Source organism: Setaria viridis, chromosome 2 (genome assembly GCF_005286985.2).
Source record: "Setaria viridis chromosome 2, Setaria_viridis_v4.0, whole genome shotgun sequence".
In the NCBI taxonomy this organism is placed as follows: domain Eukaryota; kingdom Viridiplantae; phylum Streptophyta; class Magnoliopsida; order Poales; family Poaceae; genus Setaria; species Setaria viridis.
Window position 1 is genome coordinate 37993820 of NC_048264.2, and position 15788 is coordinate 38009607.

At 48.1% G+C, this 15788-nt stretch overlaps 3 protein-coding genes across 3 annotated transcripts; 1 reads left to right on the plus strand and 2 right to left on the minus strand.

Moving 5' to 3' along the window:
• Positions 1 to 1706: 1706 nt before the first annotated feature.
• Positions 1707 to 7873, minus strand: LOC117845041 (uncharacterized). Its single transcript, XM_034725914.2, has 10 exons — positions 7498 to 7873; positions 6868 to 6904; positions 6599 to 6674; positions 6456 to 6501; positions 6255 to 6353; positions 3719 to 3787; positions 3235 to 3634; positions 2934 to 3088; positions 2305 to 2812; positions 1707 to 2204 (listed from the first exon to the last, which is right to left on the minus strand). The coding sequence occupies exons 1-10, from the start codon at positions 7783 to 7785 to the stop codon at positions 2137 to 2139; spliced, it is 1746 nt and encodes a 581-aa protein (XP_034581805.1). The 5' UTR covers positions 7786 to 7873; the 3' UTR covers positions 1707 to 2136.
• A 2576-nt stretch (positions 7874 to 10449) lies between these two features.
• Positions 10450 to 13003, minus strand: LOC117844592 (protein GET1). Its single transcript, XM_034725314.2, has 7 exons — positions 12822 to 13003; positions 12398 to 12477; positions 12182 to 12252; positions 11873 to 11943; positions 11701 to 11782; positions 11112 to 11161; positions 10450 to 10821 (listed from the first exon to the last, which is right to left on the minus strand). Exons 1-7 carry the CDS (start codon positions 12900 to 12902, stop codon positions 10735 to 10737), a joined length of 522 nt encoding a protein of 173 aa, XP_034581205.1. The 5' UTR covers positions 12903 to 13003; the 3' UTR covers positions 10450 to 10734.
• Positions 13004 to 13523: 520 nt separating this feature from the next.
• Positions 13524 to 14575, plus strand: LOC117844591 (chlorophyll a-b binding protein 1, chloroplastic). Its single transcript, XM_034725313.2, has one exon. The coding sequence runs from the start codon at positions 13593 to 13595 to the stop codon at positions 14376 to 14378; it is 786 nt and encodes a 261-aa protein (XP_034581204.1). The 5' UTR covers positions 13524 to 13592; the 3' UTR covers positions 14379 to 14575.
• Positions 14576 to 15788: the final 1213 nt, after the last annotated feature.

The following is a 15788-nucleotide window of genomic DNA, read 5'->3' on the forward strand; positions in this document are numbered from 1 at the left end:
ATCTGGATCGTCGCCGCCGCCGCGTGCTGCGCCGTCGCGCTGCTGCTGCTGCTGCTGCTGTGTGGCGCAGCCTTGAACGTGTCCGCGCGGCGCAGGCGCAGAAGGAAGATATTTGAGCAGAAGAACGAGGCCTTTGTCGCCGCGAACCCACCGCCTGGAGCCACGGCCAGCGAGCAACCGGATGCCCAGCACCACCACCAGGAGCCTCGTACTACCGCAGCAGAGGGGCCCGTGGTCAGCGAGACGACGTCGCGGTCCATGAACATGGAGCGGGAGCCCCTTGTTGTTTCCGACCCACCTGGAGACATGGCCACAAGTGACGAGCTGCAGGAAAACGGCCGGAAGCGTCCTCCGACCCCCAGTCCCAGACGGACGGCACGGCCCAGGCAACCGTCGCTGCGCTACAGCGCAAGGGAATGGGAGCTGTGACGATCGATCTGTGTAGCAACTTGCACGGGGACGGACGACGACGACAGGAGAGCGCGCGCGCGTGCTCGTTGAACCCTGAACTGACCCTCCCCGCTTGCTCTGCTCCTCCGGCTGGGTCTTCCTAGCTCTTCATATAATTCTAGACCACCCCACAGTCCAGCCAGACACGCGGACGCCTTGAACAGATGCGTATGACACATGCTGAAATATTTCAGATGGTAGGCGGGCGGCGCGGCGGCGAGCTAGCCGCCAGCCAGGGCGGAGGACGAGGGGGCGAGGGCGACGGCGCGCTGGGGAAGAAGAGAAGATGGAGATGGGCCTGGTGGGCCGGAAGCCACGGAGCTTATCCGGCTTCCGTGCGCCACATAGGACCCCGCGGCGATCCGGGCACCTCAAAAAGGTTCGCTTCCTGAGTCCGGCTGATCGCCGCCGCGCTCTCCTCTGGATCGTTGCCAAGCAAGCTATGGCGACGCCGACAGGGCTTCTGAATTTTGCCGTTCGCATTTAGCACTAGATCCGTGCATATACTTTGGTTACGCTACATGATCTCTGATGGAGTAGAAAGATCATGGCGGCGGCGCAGACGAAGGCGGCGCCGCGGGAGGAATTCGGTGGCGCGACAGTGCAAGACGCCGAGGAGTTCTTGCTGTACATCAAGTCCCGGGGCCGCCTTCGTGGGCATCCTCATGGCCCTCCACGGCGCCCTCGGCTCCGGCCACACCCGGGAGGACAGGATCGTGATCTGCGTCGTCTCGTGCGTCCCCTTGCTGGTAGGTGTCGGCTTGCTTTGCTGGGACGTGTATGTGCGCGTGCAGCTGGAGCAGGTGCAGGCTGAGGCTGCCGCCTTGGACGTAGAGTCGCCTGGTGAACATAGTTAGCTTATACTAGATCTCCTTATTTGTATATATGCATCCACCCCTGAACTTTATCTGATGACAGTGTAGGTTTGCAATGGATCACAAATTGATCAGGCCCTTCTTCATGTGCTTGGAATCCTAGTCCACCTTTTTATCTGTTTTCGGAGAATGCATGCGCCATCTTTCATCATCAGTTTGATACCGTTGCTTGTCTTTGATCAGGGTTTATTTCTTGTTCTTGCGATGTGCCGCATTGCTTTGCAAGATACTACGTATTGCTGCTGCGTGATCTTGCTTCTTATCCACATCACAATACCTAGGATTGCGATGCATATTCTTTCAACTCTGCAGCCTGCACATGGGGGACATTGCTTTGTCAGTTGTCAGTAGATAAACCATGTAGACACAGACAATCTCCCATACGACGAACAACCTACGGCGCACGATTTCATGCTCGGCCACATCAGTTACCATAACGCTAGAAGCTCCTGAATAATCTATACAGATGTCTCGCTTCCCCTGTGGTTTTCTACTGCACATCAGAATCGCTAAATCTCCAACTGCAACTCAACCGCGCGGTTACAACCAAACCCGCTCTACCAACAAATCCACCCAACACATCTATGCACGCTATCACCCTAAGTTACTATGCGATTACACAGCAGGCTCACAATTGCAGCCGAACCAGGTCGCGGTGCGGCTGATCAGCAGCTACCAGAAAACCCCAATGTTGAGGTTGGTGGGTGCGGCTAAGGCCCTCGTCGCTTCGTGCCGTCACGGCCATGACCGGAAGTGGGCACAATCCAAATGTCATGTCGACAATGCTGATTCGATGGCCTCTACTCGTTACTCAATCAGCCGTATGTGTCTGCATCTGATTCACCACCAGTTGTGCCGCAGGTGGGAACATCACTGGTCCTGAAAAAAGCAGATCGGTTTAAGGGGTTTGCCAACATTGAACAAAATGAGCATGGGAACTCAAGCATTATGAGTGTAATGAAGAGACTTGGCTTAGCACCTGGAACAGCATTGAAACCATTTACAGGTTGCTGCATGGCTGGGTGTCCGTGAAGATTATTATGGCCTCCCTTCATTTCAGCATCATGTTCACCTCTATTTATTGGAATATGTGGTATTGATCCCCGTTGCTGGCTTGCTAATGCTCCAGAATCAGTCCTCTGCACGGTACTGGTAGAAGGATATGGCATAGCATGTGGCTGAGATACTGCCAAATGGCTTGAGCTGGCAGCACAATCCTCAGCGGCAGGGCCACTGTTATTAGGTGGCTGGTCACCTGATGCTGCTACATTGCTTGGCGGTGCCATTGTTTCTGAAAAAGCAGCTAGTGCTGGTGGCTGAAATGAGCTTGGTGCTTCACCATCCCCTACCCAGCCAGGACCAAATTTTGTTTCAGGAGGAAGACTTCGTTCAATTCGTCTTGATGCAATTTCCCAGCCAATAGGACCAAGTTGTGCAGCAAAACGAGCCAGGCTGCGGCAATAGGACTGCTGCAACTGAACCCCAACCTGATAAAAACATTTTGTTAAAGTCTGGTCGATCATGTCTTGCTATTCTCTAATGTTAATGGAGGGCTTGTATCAGTATATCATAATTCACTTAGGACAGAATTTGGATGGAACACTCAACTGGTACTAGCAGCTTCTTCGTCCCATTATAGGATGATGATACCGGCAACTCATATATTGAACTGGATGGTTGAGCCTCATAGTATGTGCTTCGACGACTATCTTCCATCAGAATTGGCTTCTTCCCCATTTTTGCGGACCACATACTCCCGTAACCTGGAACAGAAGTCAGACCCCAATGAAGGTTATAAGAAAGATGAATTAGCCAAATTGGACGTAAGTCCTCTGTTCGGTCAGTACTCATTAAATGCTAACCACTTCAAAAGATGATTTTTGAAATAAAAAGAGGGAGAATTTAAAACCTGAGTAATCTTCAATTCTTTCTGATTTCCGCTCACCAGACCAGTTGTGCTCATTTCTTCGATTGGCAAAAGAAGCTCTCAGCACATCTGCAATCATTGCTTTATCCATTGCTCTTCGTGACAGATCAAGATCTGGCTGTGCATGACGTCCACTATTTGCAGCATTGGCAAGTGTTGCACCGGAAAAGTCTGCAGTAGCACGTTCTGCTGGTGGCCTCCCAACTTTCTGTCTGGCATTGTTCTTGTTTGGAGGCCTGCCCCTACGAGGCTGTGGCTTTGGTTCTTCTGGTTCTGGCTCTGGCTCCAGTTCTGGTTCCGGTTCAGGTTCTGGCTCACTGGCATCACTATCTTGCCTAAGATTCTCAAAATCCTTTTTAGCAATCTCCTGAATGCCTCGTGCCTGTAATGCATGCATATGGGTGTTAAGTACACCATAATTCATGATTATATTGAAAGATCATAACATGTAGGCTTAATGCTTGACCTGTCGATAGTATATTGTATCTGGTGAATTGTAGCACATCGCATTTGAGCTTATCAAGAACACATCATCCTGTAAATTGAAATTTCAGTCATGTTGAATGAGCTTGATAAAACACCAACAGCATTCTGAGACCAGGAAAGAAATAGAACTTTGCAGTAGAACTGCAGGAATGATAAAAGCAACACATATTTGTTCCAAAATGAAATGTGATATTCTTCTAGCATGACTGCACGAGTAAGACGTAATGCTTTAAAAAACACTGAGCTTACAGATGCTACAGTTTGCAGTTTTGGTTAGACAGTAACACACCAGTACCCAAAAGTGCGCTAACTAGCAAATTTATCCTTAAGAAAAAAAATCAGCAAAGATGTTTGAGCACAGAAGATTATTGCATGAAAGAGGCTTGTGTCAGTGATGTTCAATGCAAGACAGAAGAATGCACAGTGAATGTGCAAATCCATGATGTTGTAGCAACATACATATATCAGAAACTTCTCAAATAGCAAGTGTATAAGTAAATTCATTAGCTAGAAGCCAGTGTTGTCCTAAAGCAGTGTTAACTTTTCATGAAATAATTCCACCTGTTCAGGCATTACAAAGGCTGAAATCATCTCATTTACCAAATGCCTACCTCATCTTTCAAACAACACATAATTCCCACTGAGGTCCAACATACTTCACGATAAATAATGAATTAGCAACTGAGGTACAACTTGAACATGATTTGCCAACACATACACAAATAAGGCAAGTGGGCTCTGAGTTTTTGAAGAGCAAACATGTAACTACTTACCACCTTCCATAGTATGGTGTGAACATGACTTGCAAAAGGGAAGGACATGTGATTTTTTTTAGTGGAAAATTTGAAAGCGTCAAACCAAAAGTAACACAGGCAGTGCAATGCCTGTAGAATTATTTGCACATCTAGAAATTAACACTATATATGGTGTACAAGTCCATCCATGTGCTGTCATGTACTTCTAGAAAAGCATCAATTCGTCTTTTCTGAGAAGATAATGTCATTTCATCTTTTCTAACAGCATATTTTTTAATGAACACATCTTTTCCATAATAAGAACCCTACTGCATTGCATTGTGTAATGTGCACTTTTTGTGTTCAAATAATTTTCAGACAGAATGCTGTTATTGGCACTTGCCTTCCTTGTTATACGTATGGAACCAATAAATACCACCAGCTGCCTTAGATGATCTCATGAAAGTACAACTAGGTGGTTAAATGACATATATCGCAGTGTTCTCTTAGCAAATTTCTAATGTGTAAATGCTTCTGTTATTGAACACGCTGCAAAGTTCACAACCATACATTGCAGCAAACAAAAAGTGACATGGGATCTCAGACTCAGTATTTGAGAGTTTCTTCTGGCACATCAACATAACAAGTGTATAAACATATACCCCTTCTGTCCTTAAATATATGAAGTTTAGGACAAGCTAATAGTTTCATACTAATTAGGTTGTCCTAAATGTCATATATTTAAGGATGGAGGGAGTAAAAGTTAAACTCAACCAGATAGTTGAAAAGCATAAACCAGAGAAATCATGCCTGAGAAAAAGTTAGGGTGCATAGCACAATCACAGAAATCCAAACAGGAAGACAATTGTCTGCTAAGCTAGTACAGTTGTGTCTCAGCTTATATGTAGATGTTAATCTCAATGCTTGAACTGCAATAAAACAAATAAAGAATACACAGGAGAATTTCAAACGTAAAATTGGTCTTTCATTCAAGTTTCTGGGTTTACATGCATATGGAGAAAAAATCAATACAAACAACACTGGATAGGTGACTGAATGCAAACACAGTCTTGGACAAACTTTGTTTTCCTATTGAAATCCTGTTATGGACCTGGGCAAGTGCTTCACTTGAACGATAACATTATAAGACTAAACTTGATTAAGAGTTTACATATCTAAATAAACTGCTAAGAAAATTTACATGATAAAATATATATGTTGCACCAATCTTGAAAGTGTTTATATTGCCAACAAAAATCAGGTGTGGAGTTACGAGATCTAGTATACATGGAACTCCATCTAGTATACATGGAACTCCATCGGAGACAGTACCTAGCAGAAAAAACACCCAGGTGACCCATTAACTATTTGTGGCAGTGTTTCAACATCTCTGGGCAAGAGTCCAAGAGAGTGAACATCTGCTCCTAAACTGTACAATCAGCACAGAGCAAGAGGCTCCAAAGGCAACAGTACAAAGAGTTTCTAACCAAGCTGGGGGACGCAAAGATTTTTTTTTTCTTCTTTTTCTTCTATTTCGAAAAAAGAATCTAGAATGTGTGTATAAGTAGGTCAGGAAAAAAACATCATCGCATAAAAGGACATGGAGATGAGATGAGTAAGCTAGCTGATATAGCAAACTAAGTTAACCACAAGCTTTCAGAATAAGGTGCAACAGCTTATAACTAGTTATTACCAAACAAACACCTACGATTTGCTGGTTGGTTGAAGAAAAATCCAAACAAAAGAAAAGCACAATCAACCTAAACAAATCCTATAACCCACCTCAAATTGCTCCAAGTTGGAATAGGCCCCCTTATCAAGCTTCTTCCTTATTGTCGAAAAATCCATTGGATGCTTGATAATATCATGATAGTCAGGCAGCTGGCCATAAATGGATACCAACAAGCAAAACAGTCAGCTTCAAAGATCAAAACCAGGAAAAGCAAATATATAGCATCATCATCTTCTAAAGCACAAACAAACCTCTTCGGGATCAACAGGCTCTGAGAATACACCATAAGTGTCCTTCCTGCAAGAAACCAGGACACATAAAGATGAGAGGTCCTGGAGCTGAGAATGGACGAGCTGAAGGTCAGGTAGAACAAGCTGTGAGCACAGCAACTCACTTCTGTAGCCTATCAAGGATGAAGAGCAACAACTTTTTGTTCGGCAAAGGTGTTGTGGGCCCGGAATCTGACGGCTCTGTCCAATGAACAAATCCAACCCATGAGCACAGGGCGATTGGAGGCACGAGCATTAATTAAAGACAAGAAATTTGGAATGCATCCAACAGTAAAAGAATTAAAAAATGGCATCTTTGTGCACATTTGTCCAGGTATATTTTTTTGCCTCCGGAAATCTGAAGAGTAAATGCCACAGAGCAAGGAGCACCAACCTTCACGCCCATCCGTCGCTTTCCTCGTCTTTTGTCCCTGCAGAAACAGAAGATAAAAAGATATTTGGAAACAAAGCATCCAACATAAAAATGTTTACAAGAATCGGCGAAAAAACCCTGGGTAGAAAAAAAAAACAGCAGAAAAAGTGGGGCTTTCGTTTACCAGCGCCAGTTACCAAGTACAGAGATCTAACGAGGGCGCGAAATGCAGCGAAATTTGGCGCGAGAAGCAGACAAAAACCAAACCCGAAAAGGGCACGCCTTTAAAAGCTTCGAGCCGGTGCGTTTAAAAAAATTGCGCCAATTATTGCGACGACAAGGCGATGCGACTACGCGAGGGTTTAGGATTATCCCCCTCCAAAATGATTGGGAGAGCTGCTCTCAGTCCGGGGCTGAGCAGAGCGGGGTTGACCACTGCGCCTCTCACTACGGAGATAAATAAATAAATGCGGCCTTTTCATGCCAGAAATAGCAAAGAAATTTCCTCGGGCGGCGCGCGGGCGCGCAGATCCGTACGCGCCCGGGGAGCAGGGCCCCCGAATTAGGCAAATTCCGCCCGGGATCGGCAGAATTGGCGCGGATTCGGCTCAGATCGAGTCGGAGGAGATGGGGTGGAAGTGGGGCGCCCACCTTGGCCGATCCGTCGTGGAGGCCCATGACGAGGCGGAGCTTCTTCTCGCGGCGGCCGGAGCCGGACGCGGGCCCGTCGTCGTCGTCCTCGTCGTCGGGGTTCCGGCTGGTGGAGCGGCGCGCCTGGGGCTGCTGCTTCTGCTCCTGCAGCTGCTGCTCGAGGCGGAGGCTGCGCTTCTGGAGGTCGAGGAGGGACGGGCGGCCCTTCTTCTTCCGGCGCCGCGGCGGCGGAGGCGCCGACATCGCCGGGGGCCGCCGCGACGGTGGCGCCTGCTGCTGCTTGCCCATTCCCGGCGTTCTTTTTGTTTTCTTTCCCCTATTTTTTTTTTCCCGTTGGCACCCCGTTTTTGTGCGAGGGGCGTCGTTGCGTTGCGTGTTGGGGGGCGTGAGCTAGCGGAGAGAGGTGGGTAGACTTTTCGGTGCGTTTTGGATGCGAGCACGTGAGGAGCGTGTGCGCCTGCGAGATGTGGGAGCCGTAGCCGGCTGATGCTGCTTGCGGGCGCGGTGCGCGGCTGAACCGTGTTGTCCGTGTACCGATGTGGTATAGCACTGTAGCCCAAGGAGTCGATCAGAATTCAGAACGTGACCTCTGGTGCAAAGATCAGAATCAAATATACCTCTGGTGCCAAATTATCATAGTAGCTAGAATCTTTGATTTTATTGATGAATGATGATGCAATATTACATGATTCTACGTACTTCTGATTAGGATGATTCCATGATGAACGACTCGCTAAAAAGACTTTCCACTTAATTTTCAATTTAGGCAATCTTATAAACTTCTTTTTATTAGACATTAATATATTACAGTCAATCTAAAATCTATCTTCTAAAGAAATAGTAAATATGTGTGTCTGATAAACTGGAAGGACATGCTCCATTTGTTTGAAATTATAGGCTAATTTTTCACTCCGTTTGGGCAAATCTTTGACCAACCATTACTCAACTAACGTATTGCTTTTACGATACACAATTAATCTCATTAGATTCGTATTCAATAGCACTTATGGTTATATAAAATGCCGATAGAGTAAAATTATTCTCTTATGCTATAAACCAACACATTTCAGTGAAGCAAATCATGGAGACTGATGATTTGGCATTTTTCTTCACCCTTCCATTCCCAGAGCAAGCCTTGGAGGAATATCAAATGCTGCAAGCTCACATACAAACAGTCCAATACAACAGCACTGGAGCTGATCAGCGGATGTTTATTTGGGGAAATCAGACTTACACCTCCAGAAAATTCTACAGCCTAGCTTTCAAGCACCTGCAAGTTCCCCAAACCTTCAAATGGATTTGGAAATCGAAATGCACCCCACGTCTGAAGTTCTTTGCATGGTTGATATTAGTGGACAGATTAAACACCAAGTCAATGCTACGTTGTCGGAATTTTAATGTTCAACCTGATGTTCATTTGTGTTCTATGCAATGATCAATGCGAGGAAGATATAGAACACTTATTCTTCGACTGCCCCTTTGCAATGGCTTGCTGGCAAAAAATGGGATCACCATTCATAATAGTTGCTCGGGAGCTATGGAACCTGCGAATTGGGAAAATCTTTGAAGGCAACGGTGCAAGCATCCATTTTTGGACCGTGAGGTTTAAGAAACGGATCGTCCTGCAATTGCATAGGGTAAAGGACGACTTTAGACTACATAATTCCTTGTGCTTGTAAATTTCTCTTTCCCTTTTGAATGAAGCGTTGTGGGGAACTCTCCCATTAAAAAAATTGAGTAAAATTACCGGTCAAAATTTTATCATAACAAAATAAATATATCCTCATAAAAACCGTAGAGGGTACTAAAAGACATGAAAACGTAGAACGATTCCTAGAGAAGTGAACCATGACGCGCTAGATTGGGGAAGGGTCATCGTATATGTCCGAGTCTTTGTCACTTGAGAGTTGTGAACATGATTTGAGTTCCCATACTTTTGCGTGTTGCCGGTTTTGGGTCGGTAGTTGCTGGTTAATTTAGAAAAAAGAGGGATGCTGGTGCGGTGGCTTCCCCACCCGGCCCGGTCCTTTAAACAAAAGCGAAAGCAAGCAAGCAAGCAAGCTCCTCCATGTGGTTTTCGCGCAAGGGCAAGCAAGCAAGCTCCCCCTGGAGCCTCGAGCTTCGTGCCCATTGTTTTCTCCGAAAACTTGGTGGTACTCCACTGTTAACTACTCGTCCTTGCCGACACATGCGGATTACGGGCGCACATGCCCAACAAGAAGCTTCGCCGCCTCAAGCCTACGCATGGCGCAGGCAGAGGCTGAAGTGACTGCCTGACTGGTGACGTAGCGGTAGCACTAGCAGTACTCGTGTGTGTCGTGTCCACTTTGGCAAGGCAGTGGAGTCCAAAAGCTACACGAACGAGTGAAGCTGCAGTCCCAAGGGAAAATGGACGGCCAGTCGATAGCAGTAGACCTTCTGGGTCAAATCCGGTTACACGTCACAGCTTCCGCGGTAGGGACTCGTCGCAAGACGCAACCCCGTTCGTCGGCCACCGCCCGCCGGCAGGCAGAGGCGCTCCTCCTGGCCCCGAGCGAGCGGAGCCGCCGCGGAGAAGCACGGGCTCGGTTGGCGGTGGCGATGAGAGGGTTGGTGCCCGGCGGCAGCGTGTCACGCGGCTCGGTGCCTCGTTCGGTCCGGCGTGCGCCCACGGTTCAGCGTTGGGCGTTGTTGCCGCGTAGGAATCCGACGGGCTGGACGCCACCCGCCAAACTAGCGTTCGCATCCCGACGAGACGCTGCGGCGCTTGTTTCATTGTTTGGCTCTTGGCTGGACTGCGGTGTGGGCGGCGGATGGTGACGCTCGAACAGCTCCCGCTTCTTCACTCACAGAGCTGGCAGCGGCGCGCCGAGAACACCACTAGTTCCAGCTTCAAACGCTGGGGGATGCATCTCATCTGCAGTGTCCAATGTTGTCAGCCTGCGGATGCAGTTCGACAGCCCAACAACAGCATTGACTGATTCAACAAGGGAGGCTCTTTTCGGGCACATCTCATCCAGAGTTATACATCGAGCATAAAATTTATGTGCATCGGGTTTCAGCACGTCAGCACAAAAAGCACATCAAAATGGGCTGAACAAGTTGTGATACGAAATTATACTCCTAGTCTGGTGGAAAATGGAAGGCTGACTCGTGGAAAGGAAAGCTATGGCCGCAGCAGAAGTACAAGCAAAGGCTCAGGTTTTTGGTACAGCAACTGAGCAACTTGCTGACTTGCTGAGAGGGAGGGCTAGCCGGCTAGGGACGCAGCAGCACGAAGCTGAATTTCTGGCACAGCAGCTTGCTGACTCGAGAGGTCAAAAACAGCCATGGGAGTATTCCGACCTGCACCAAAGAGGCAAACGCCCCGTCAGGGACTGTGAAAATATAAAGGTGCAGCTTTCTGCACCCAGTAACGTTGCATCCAAGCAACGTCATGTTGGGGAATTTAAAGTAGTTTTTCTTCCAACTCATCCAATGAACACTCCACATTCAATCTTTCATACTACAAACAAAGTTCGCTCTACTACTGTGATGAGGTTACTTCTTCCATTCAGGCACCATATTACCAAGAGATTATACACATATGCGCTGGTCCTTATAAATTTAAAAGTTTCATAGCAATTAGTATTTACCACAACATGGCCTGTAGCAGAATCAACACCCCTCAAGGAAAACATCTTTCCTGTAAAAACAATTGAGTTATCACCATTATTATTGGTTACATGAATCACAAATAGGACAGGGGCCTACTGCCATACTGTAAACAAAGAAAAAAGTGTTTTAACATTGAAGGCAACATAAGAATATCCATCTAGGAAGGATGTTGCTAGTGCTACTCGTCGACATTCCAAAAGGCAAATAGATTCTGATCTTAAGAATGGATCTAGTGATGCAGTATTTGCAGTTTAGATAATCGTTTGGACTCCACAAACAAGTTACCTTTTTTCGGGTGAACCATTCACATCTTTTCTACTGTACTAATTAAATATGAAAATCATATTAACTACTATTTTAGCAGCAGTTGTGAACACATGTCAAATATGCTGTCTCCACAATCATGGTGCAAGGAAGGTGAAAAGTTCCTCTTGCAGTTCTCGCAATTAGATTGAACAAATACAGATAGACCCTATTGATAAATGAACAGAATAGTGTGCATCACTAAAGGAGCAAATACTGAGCAACAAACAATCTAGAACACTCTGGCAAGTGGCATTGACATACCAAAGGGCTGTAGAAGATGCTGGGGAACTGTAGTTACAGGAGTACTCCAAAACCACAGAACGAGCAAGGCATAAATTAGTACCTATTTGATTAAAAAGATTAGTGTTAAAGAAACTATAGTGCATGGCAAAAACAATAAACCAAACATAAAAGGTAGTTCACATAGAAGCACCTTAGTAACCAACATAAATTTTCCGTATTTGTCATACAAGGATTGTGTCCCTTTAGTGTCCTGTTCTTGTACTGTAAGCAGACAAAAGGAACAAAAAGTTAAGACGGCTAAAACACATCATTGCAGCACCAATTCATTCTGCAGAAGTAACAAGCAAGCAAGCAAGCTTTGCTTCCAAACAAACAATAACAATGCTATGACATACAATTATCCAGCATTTCCAAAAAATTTGGGTCCGAAAGACCATATTCTGGTGCTCTATTGCAGGCCAACAACTACAGAACAGGATATTGAGGATTCGGCACTCACTTTTTCCCAGTTCCTTCTCCTTGGCAACAGCCAGACGCTTGAGTTTAGCAGCTTGTGCAAATGTGGACGGCCTACCACACACATTCAAGCAAATAAGTGAGAAGGAAACCTTGCAGTTGCAAATCATTCTTTGGTTGGAACATAAATTCTGGTATAAAACAGTGGTATAAAAATCAGTCGAGTTCGAGTCACGGCAAAGGAAGGTTAATTGCCTACGTTGACAGCTGATTAGCCTCCGTCAAAAGTTGCTTGATTTCAAGCCGTAGTTTGATCTGCTCCTCACTTTGTGATCCCCTCTGGATTATAAGCACATAACACATCAGTGACCAGTGGAAACACTAGAGAACATGAATACAAAACCGGGGACCGCATGCTATAAGAGACGCACAGGATTCGAAAATTCGAGCCTGCATTCCACATCCTAGCCCATTGTTCAGAAATTCGCCCCCCAAATTCAAATTACATGGTGCTAAAGGAACAGTTTCCTCGGAATCAGAGTTCAATCATCGCAGAAATAGACGGAATCTCTGGCAGGTTACTCTTCCGCCCAATCAGAATTCGCGGAAGATCCAGGGCTGGAGACGACGAGACGGATGGGAGTGGCAACGCGCGAGGGGGAGGGGGGGGGTTCGGCGCTGACCTTTTTGGCGAGGTCGAGGTAGCCGTCCAGCAGCTGCAGCGCGAAGACGAGGACGAAGACGAAGATAGCCGCCAGAGACATGGTCGTCGGCCGGCGGCGGAGGCGGAGGCTGTCTCTCCCGTCTCCGGTTGGGTCAGGACGACTCGCGACGCGTCGGGTGGCTGGGCTCGGGTGCACGTCGTCATCGCGTTGGACGCCTTTTTCGATAGGCCCATTTGAACTCTTCATTGCCCATGGGCCGCTTGCGCAATCAAGACATTCCAAAACCCACCCACCCAATCAAGTAGCCTCTAGTAAGGCCCAGCCCAAATATAGCTTGAACCAGACAGATGGCTCAAAGGATCTAGAACAATCCGAAGGAGGCCACGTCACACCAACTGATCCAGCCGAAATATCTGCCGACTGCCGGGAATCAACTGGCCAGTAGGACGCCACCGAGCCCAACACTTGGCGACACCACGGCGCGGCCGCTAAAAATTCACCGCGAGGCAGGATGAAAACCCAGCCAAAACACCCGGGCAAAAAACTGCGCGCCACTCGCCCGGGGCGGTGAGAATATCTGGCGGCGACCTGGTGGCCTGCGCGCGGCCACATCAGCCACCCCATCCGCCCACCTCACCTCCCGCGCGCCAATGGCAACTCGGCTTAAGATTCCACGAGATAAGGACCCGATCGCGCGGCGACGCTATTTAGCCGGGCGCGGCCGCTCCGGCACCTTCACCCATCAGCAGCAGCTACCGACTGGTCCAGCACACTCTCTCGCCTCACGCAATGGCTGCCTCCACCATGGCGATCTCCTCCACCATGGCCGGCACCCCCATCAAGGTGGGCTCCTTCGGCGAGGGCCGCATCACCATGCGCAAGACCGCGGCCAAGCCCAAGGTGGCGGCGTCCGGCAGCCCGTGGTACGGCCCCGACCGCGTCAAGTACCTCGGCCCCTTCTCCGGCGAGCCCCCGAGCTACCTGACTGGCGAGTTCCCCGGCGACTACGGCTGGGACACCGCTGGGCTGTCCGCTGACCCCGAGACCTTCGCCAAGAACCGCGAGTTGGAGGTCATCCACTCCCGCTGGGCCATGCTCGGCGCGCTCGGCTGCGTCTTCCCCGAGCTGCTCGCCCGCAACGGCGTCAAGTTCGGCGAGGCCGTCTGGTTCAAGGCCGGCTCCCAGATCTTCAGCGAGGGCGGCCTCGACTACCTCGGCAACCCCAGCCTTATCCATGCGCAGAGCATCCTCGCCATCTGGGCCTGCCAGGTCGTGCTCATGGGCGCCGTCGAGGGCTACCGCATTGCCGGCGGCCCACTCGGCGAGGTCGTCGACCCGCTCTACCCCGGCGGCAGCTTCGACCCCCTCGGCCTGGCCGACGACCCTGAGGCCTTCGCCGAGCTCAAGGTCAAGGAGCTCAAGAACGGCCGCCTCGCCATGTTCTCCATGTTCGGATTCTTCGTCCAGGCCATCGTCACCGGCAAGGGCCCGCTCGAGAACCTGGCCGACCACCTCGCCGACCCAGTCAACAACAACGCCTGGGCCTACGCCACCAACTTCGTCCCCGGCAACTAAGCTCGCCATTCGCCTCTGCAACTCCATTGTCTTCCGGCCGGGAGGGGCGTACGTGGATTGGTTGATGCTGCAAGCGAGCTGCCGCATGCGTGTCTTGTTTCACGTTGCATTTCAGGGGCAAGTCGAGATGATGAGTCGGCGTTGTACACTAAGATGATGTTTGTGCAATAGTAGTGGTTTTGTTCCCTGGTGGTTAACCTTTGATTTGTCTGATTAAGGACATCTAATTAAGAGGACTAAACATGAGCTAATTATAAAACTAACTATACATATGGAGGCTAATTCGCGAGACGAATCTATTAAATCTAACTATATTCGTCTCGCGAATTAACCTCTGTAATTAATTTTTAATTAATCTATATTTAGTACTTGACGACCGCGGAACCAAACGGGAGATTAAACGTATAAATATATATATATCGCAGACCTCGGCATGTTTCATCCTGTGATACATGCCACGTGTCCACTAGACAGTGCTGGTGCCGGAAGAAAAAAAGAGGATCGACGGTGACTGCACTTTTACCGTATCAGCTTACCGTGTTCTTTTTTTACCGTCCATGGGCCGTTGTACTCTGGTTTCCTTGAGCCGTTTCGTACGTTAGGCTTCGGCCTACGTGTGCGTCGTCAGTGTGTGTCCAGTGTTGTGGCCTACTGTTTTGCCGCTTAGTTGCCTTCAAACGCTATATGTAAATTAACAGTTGGTGTATATCTAATCTGGACAATTGTTGAGCTTGTTATCTACATATTTTAGTATGTTCTTGTATTAACCCGTCTCTTGACACTTGAAATAATTCCGTTTTTCATATGTATTGTATTTTGGAGAACCTTCTATTTTTTCAGGAAATTGGACTATATCGAGGCATAATTGGACAAGGTTCTGGACAAGCAACAACATAGAGAAAGACGAAGGCCAACGGGTCCAAAAAGGACCTAGGCCAGGCTGATCGGCCTAGGGTCCTCAGGGCCCCGATCATGCTCGTTCTTGGCGAGCACTCCTAGGCCGATCGGCCTGAGGTGTTCCTTCACCCGATTACCTTCCAATTTCTGCCACGAGCTCTTCAAACTATGAATACCCCAAAAATTCAGAGAGCCCCGGCATTCATCCGCCAGAACTCGACGAAACCAAAGGCATACACCAAAGGGAGCTGAGGCCCACTGCAAGTCTTCAGAGTTGTCTTGGAGATGGCTTAGGCCGACCCTAGCCGCCATGGCCTCCCTGCACGATTGTGCCATGGTGGAGTTCAGGAGAGCCAGTAGTAGATCGTCGATGGTATGTACTCAGAGGTGATGATCTAAATACATCTATTATATGAGCAACGTTCTTCATATCATCTGATCTATTAGCGACTTGTTGTCTCCTTCTATGCTTTCTACTTATCATGAATATGCTTGTCCCTTAGTCTAATGCTA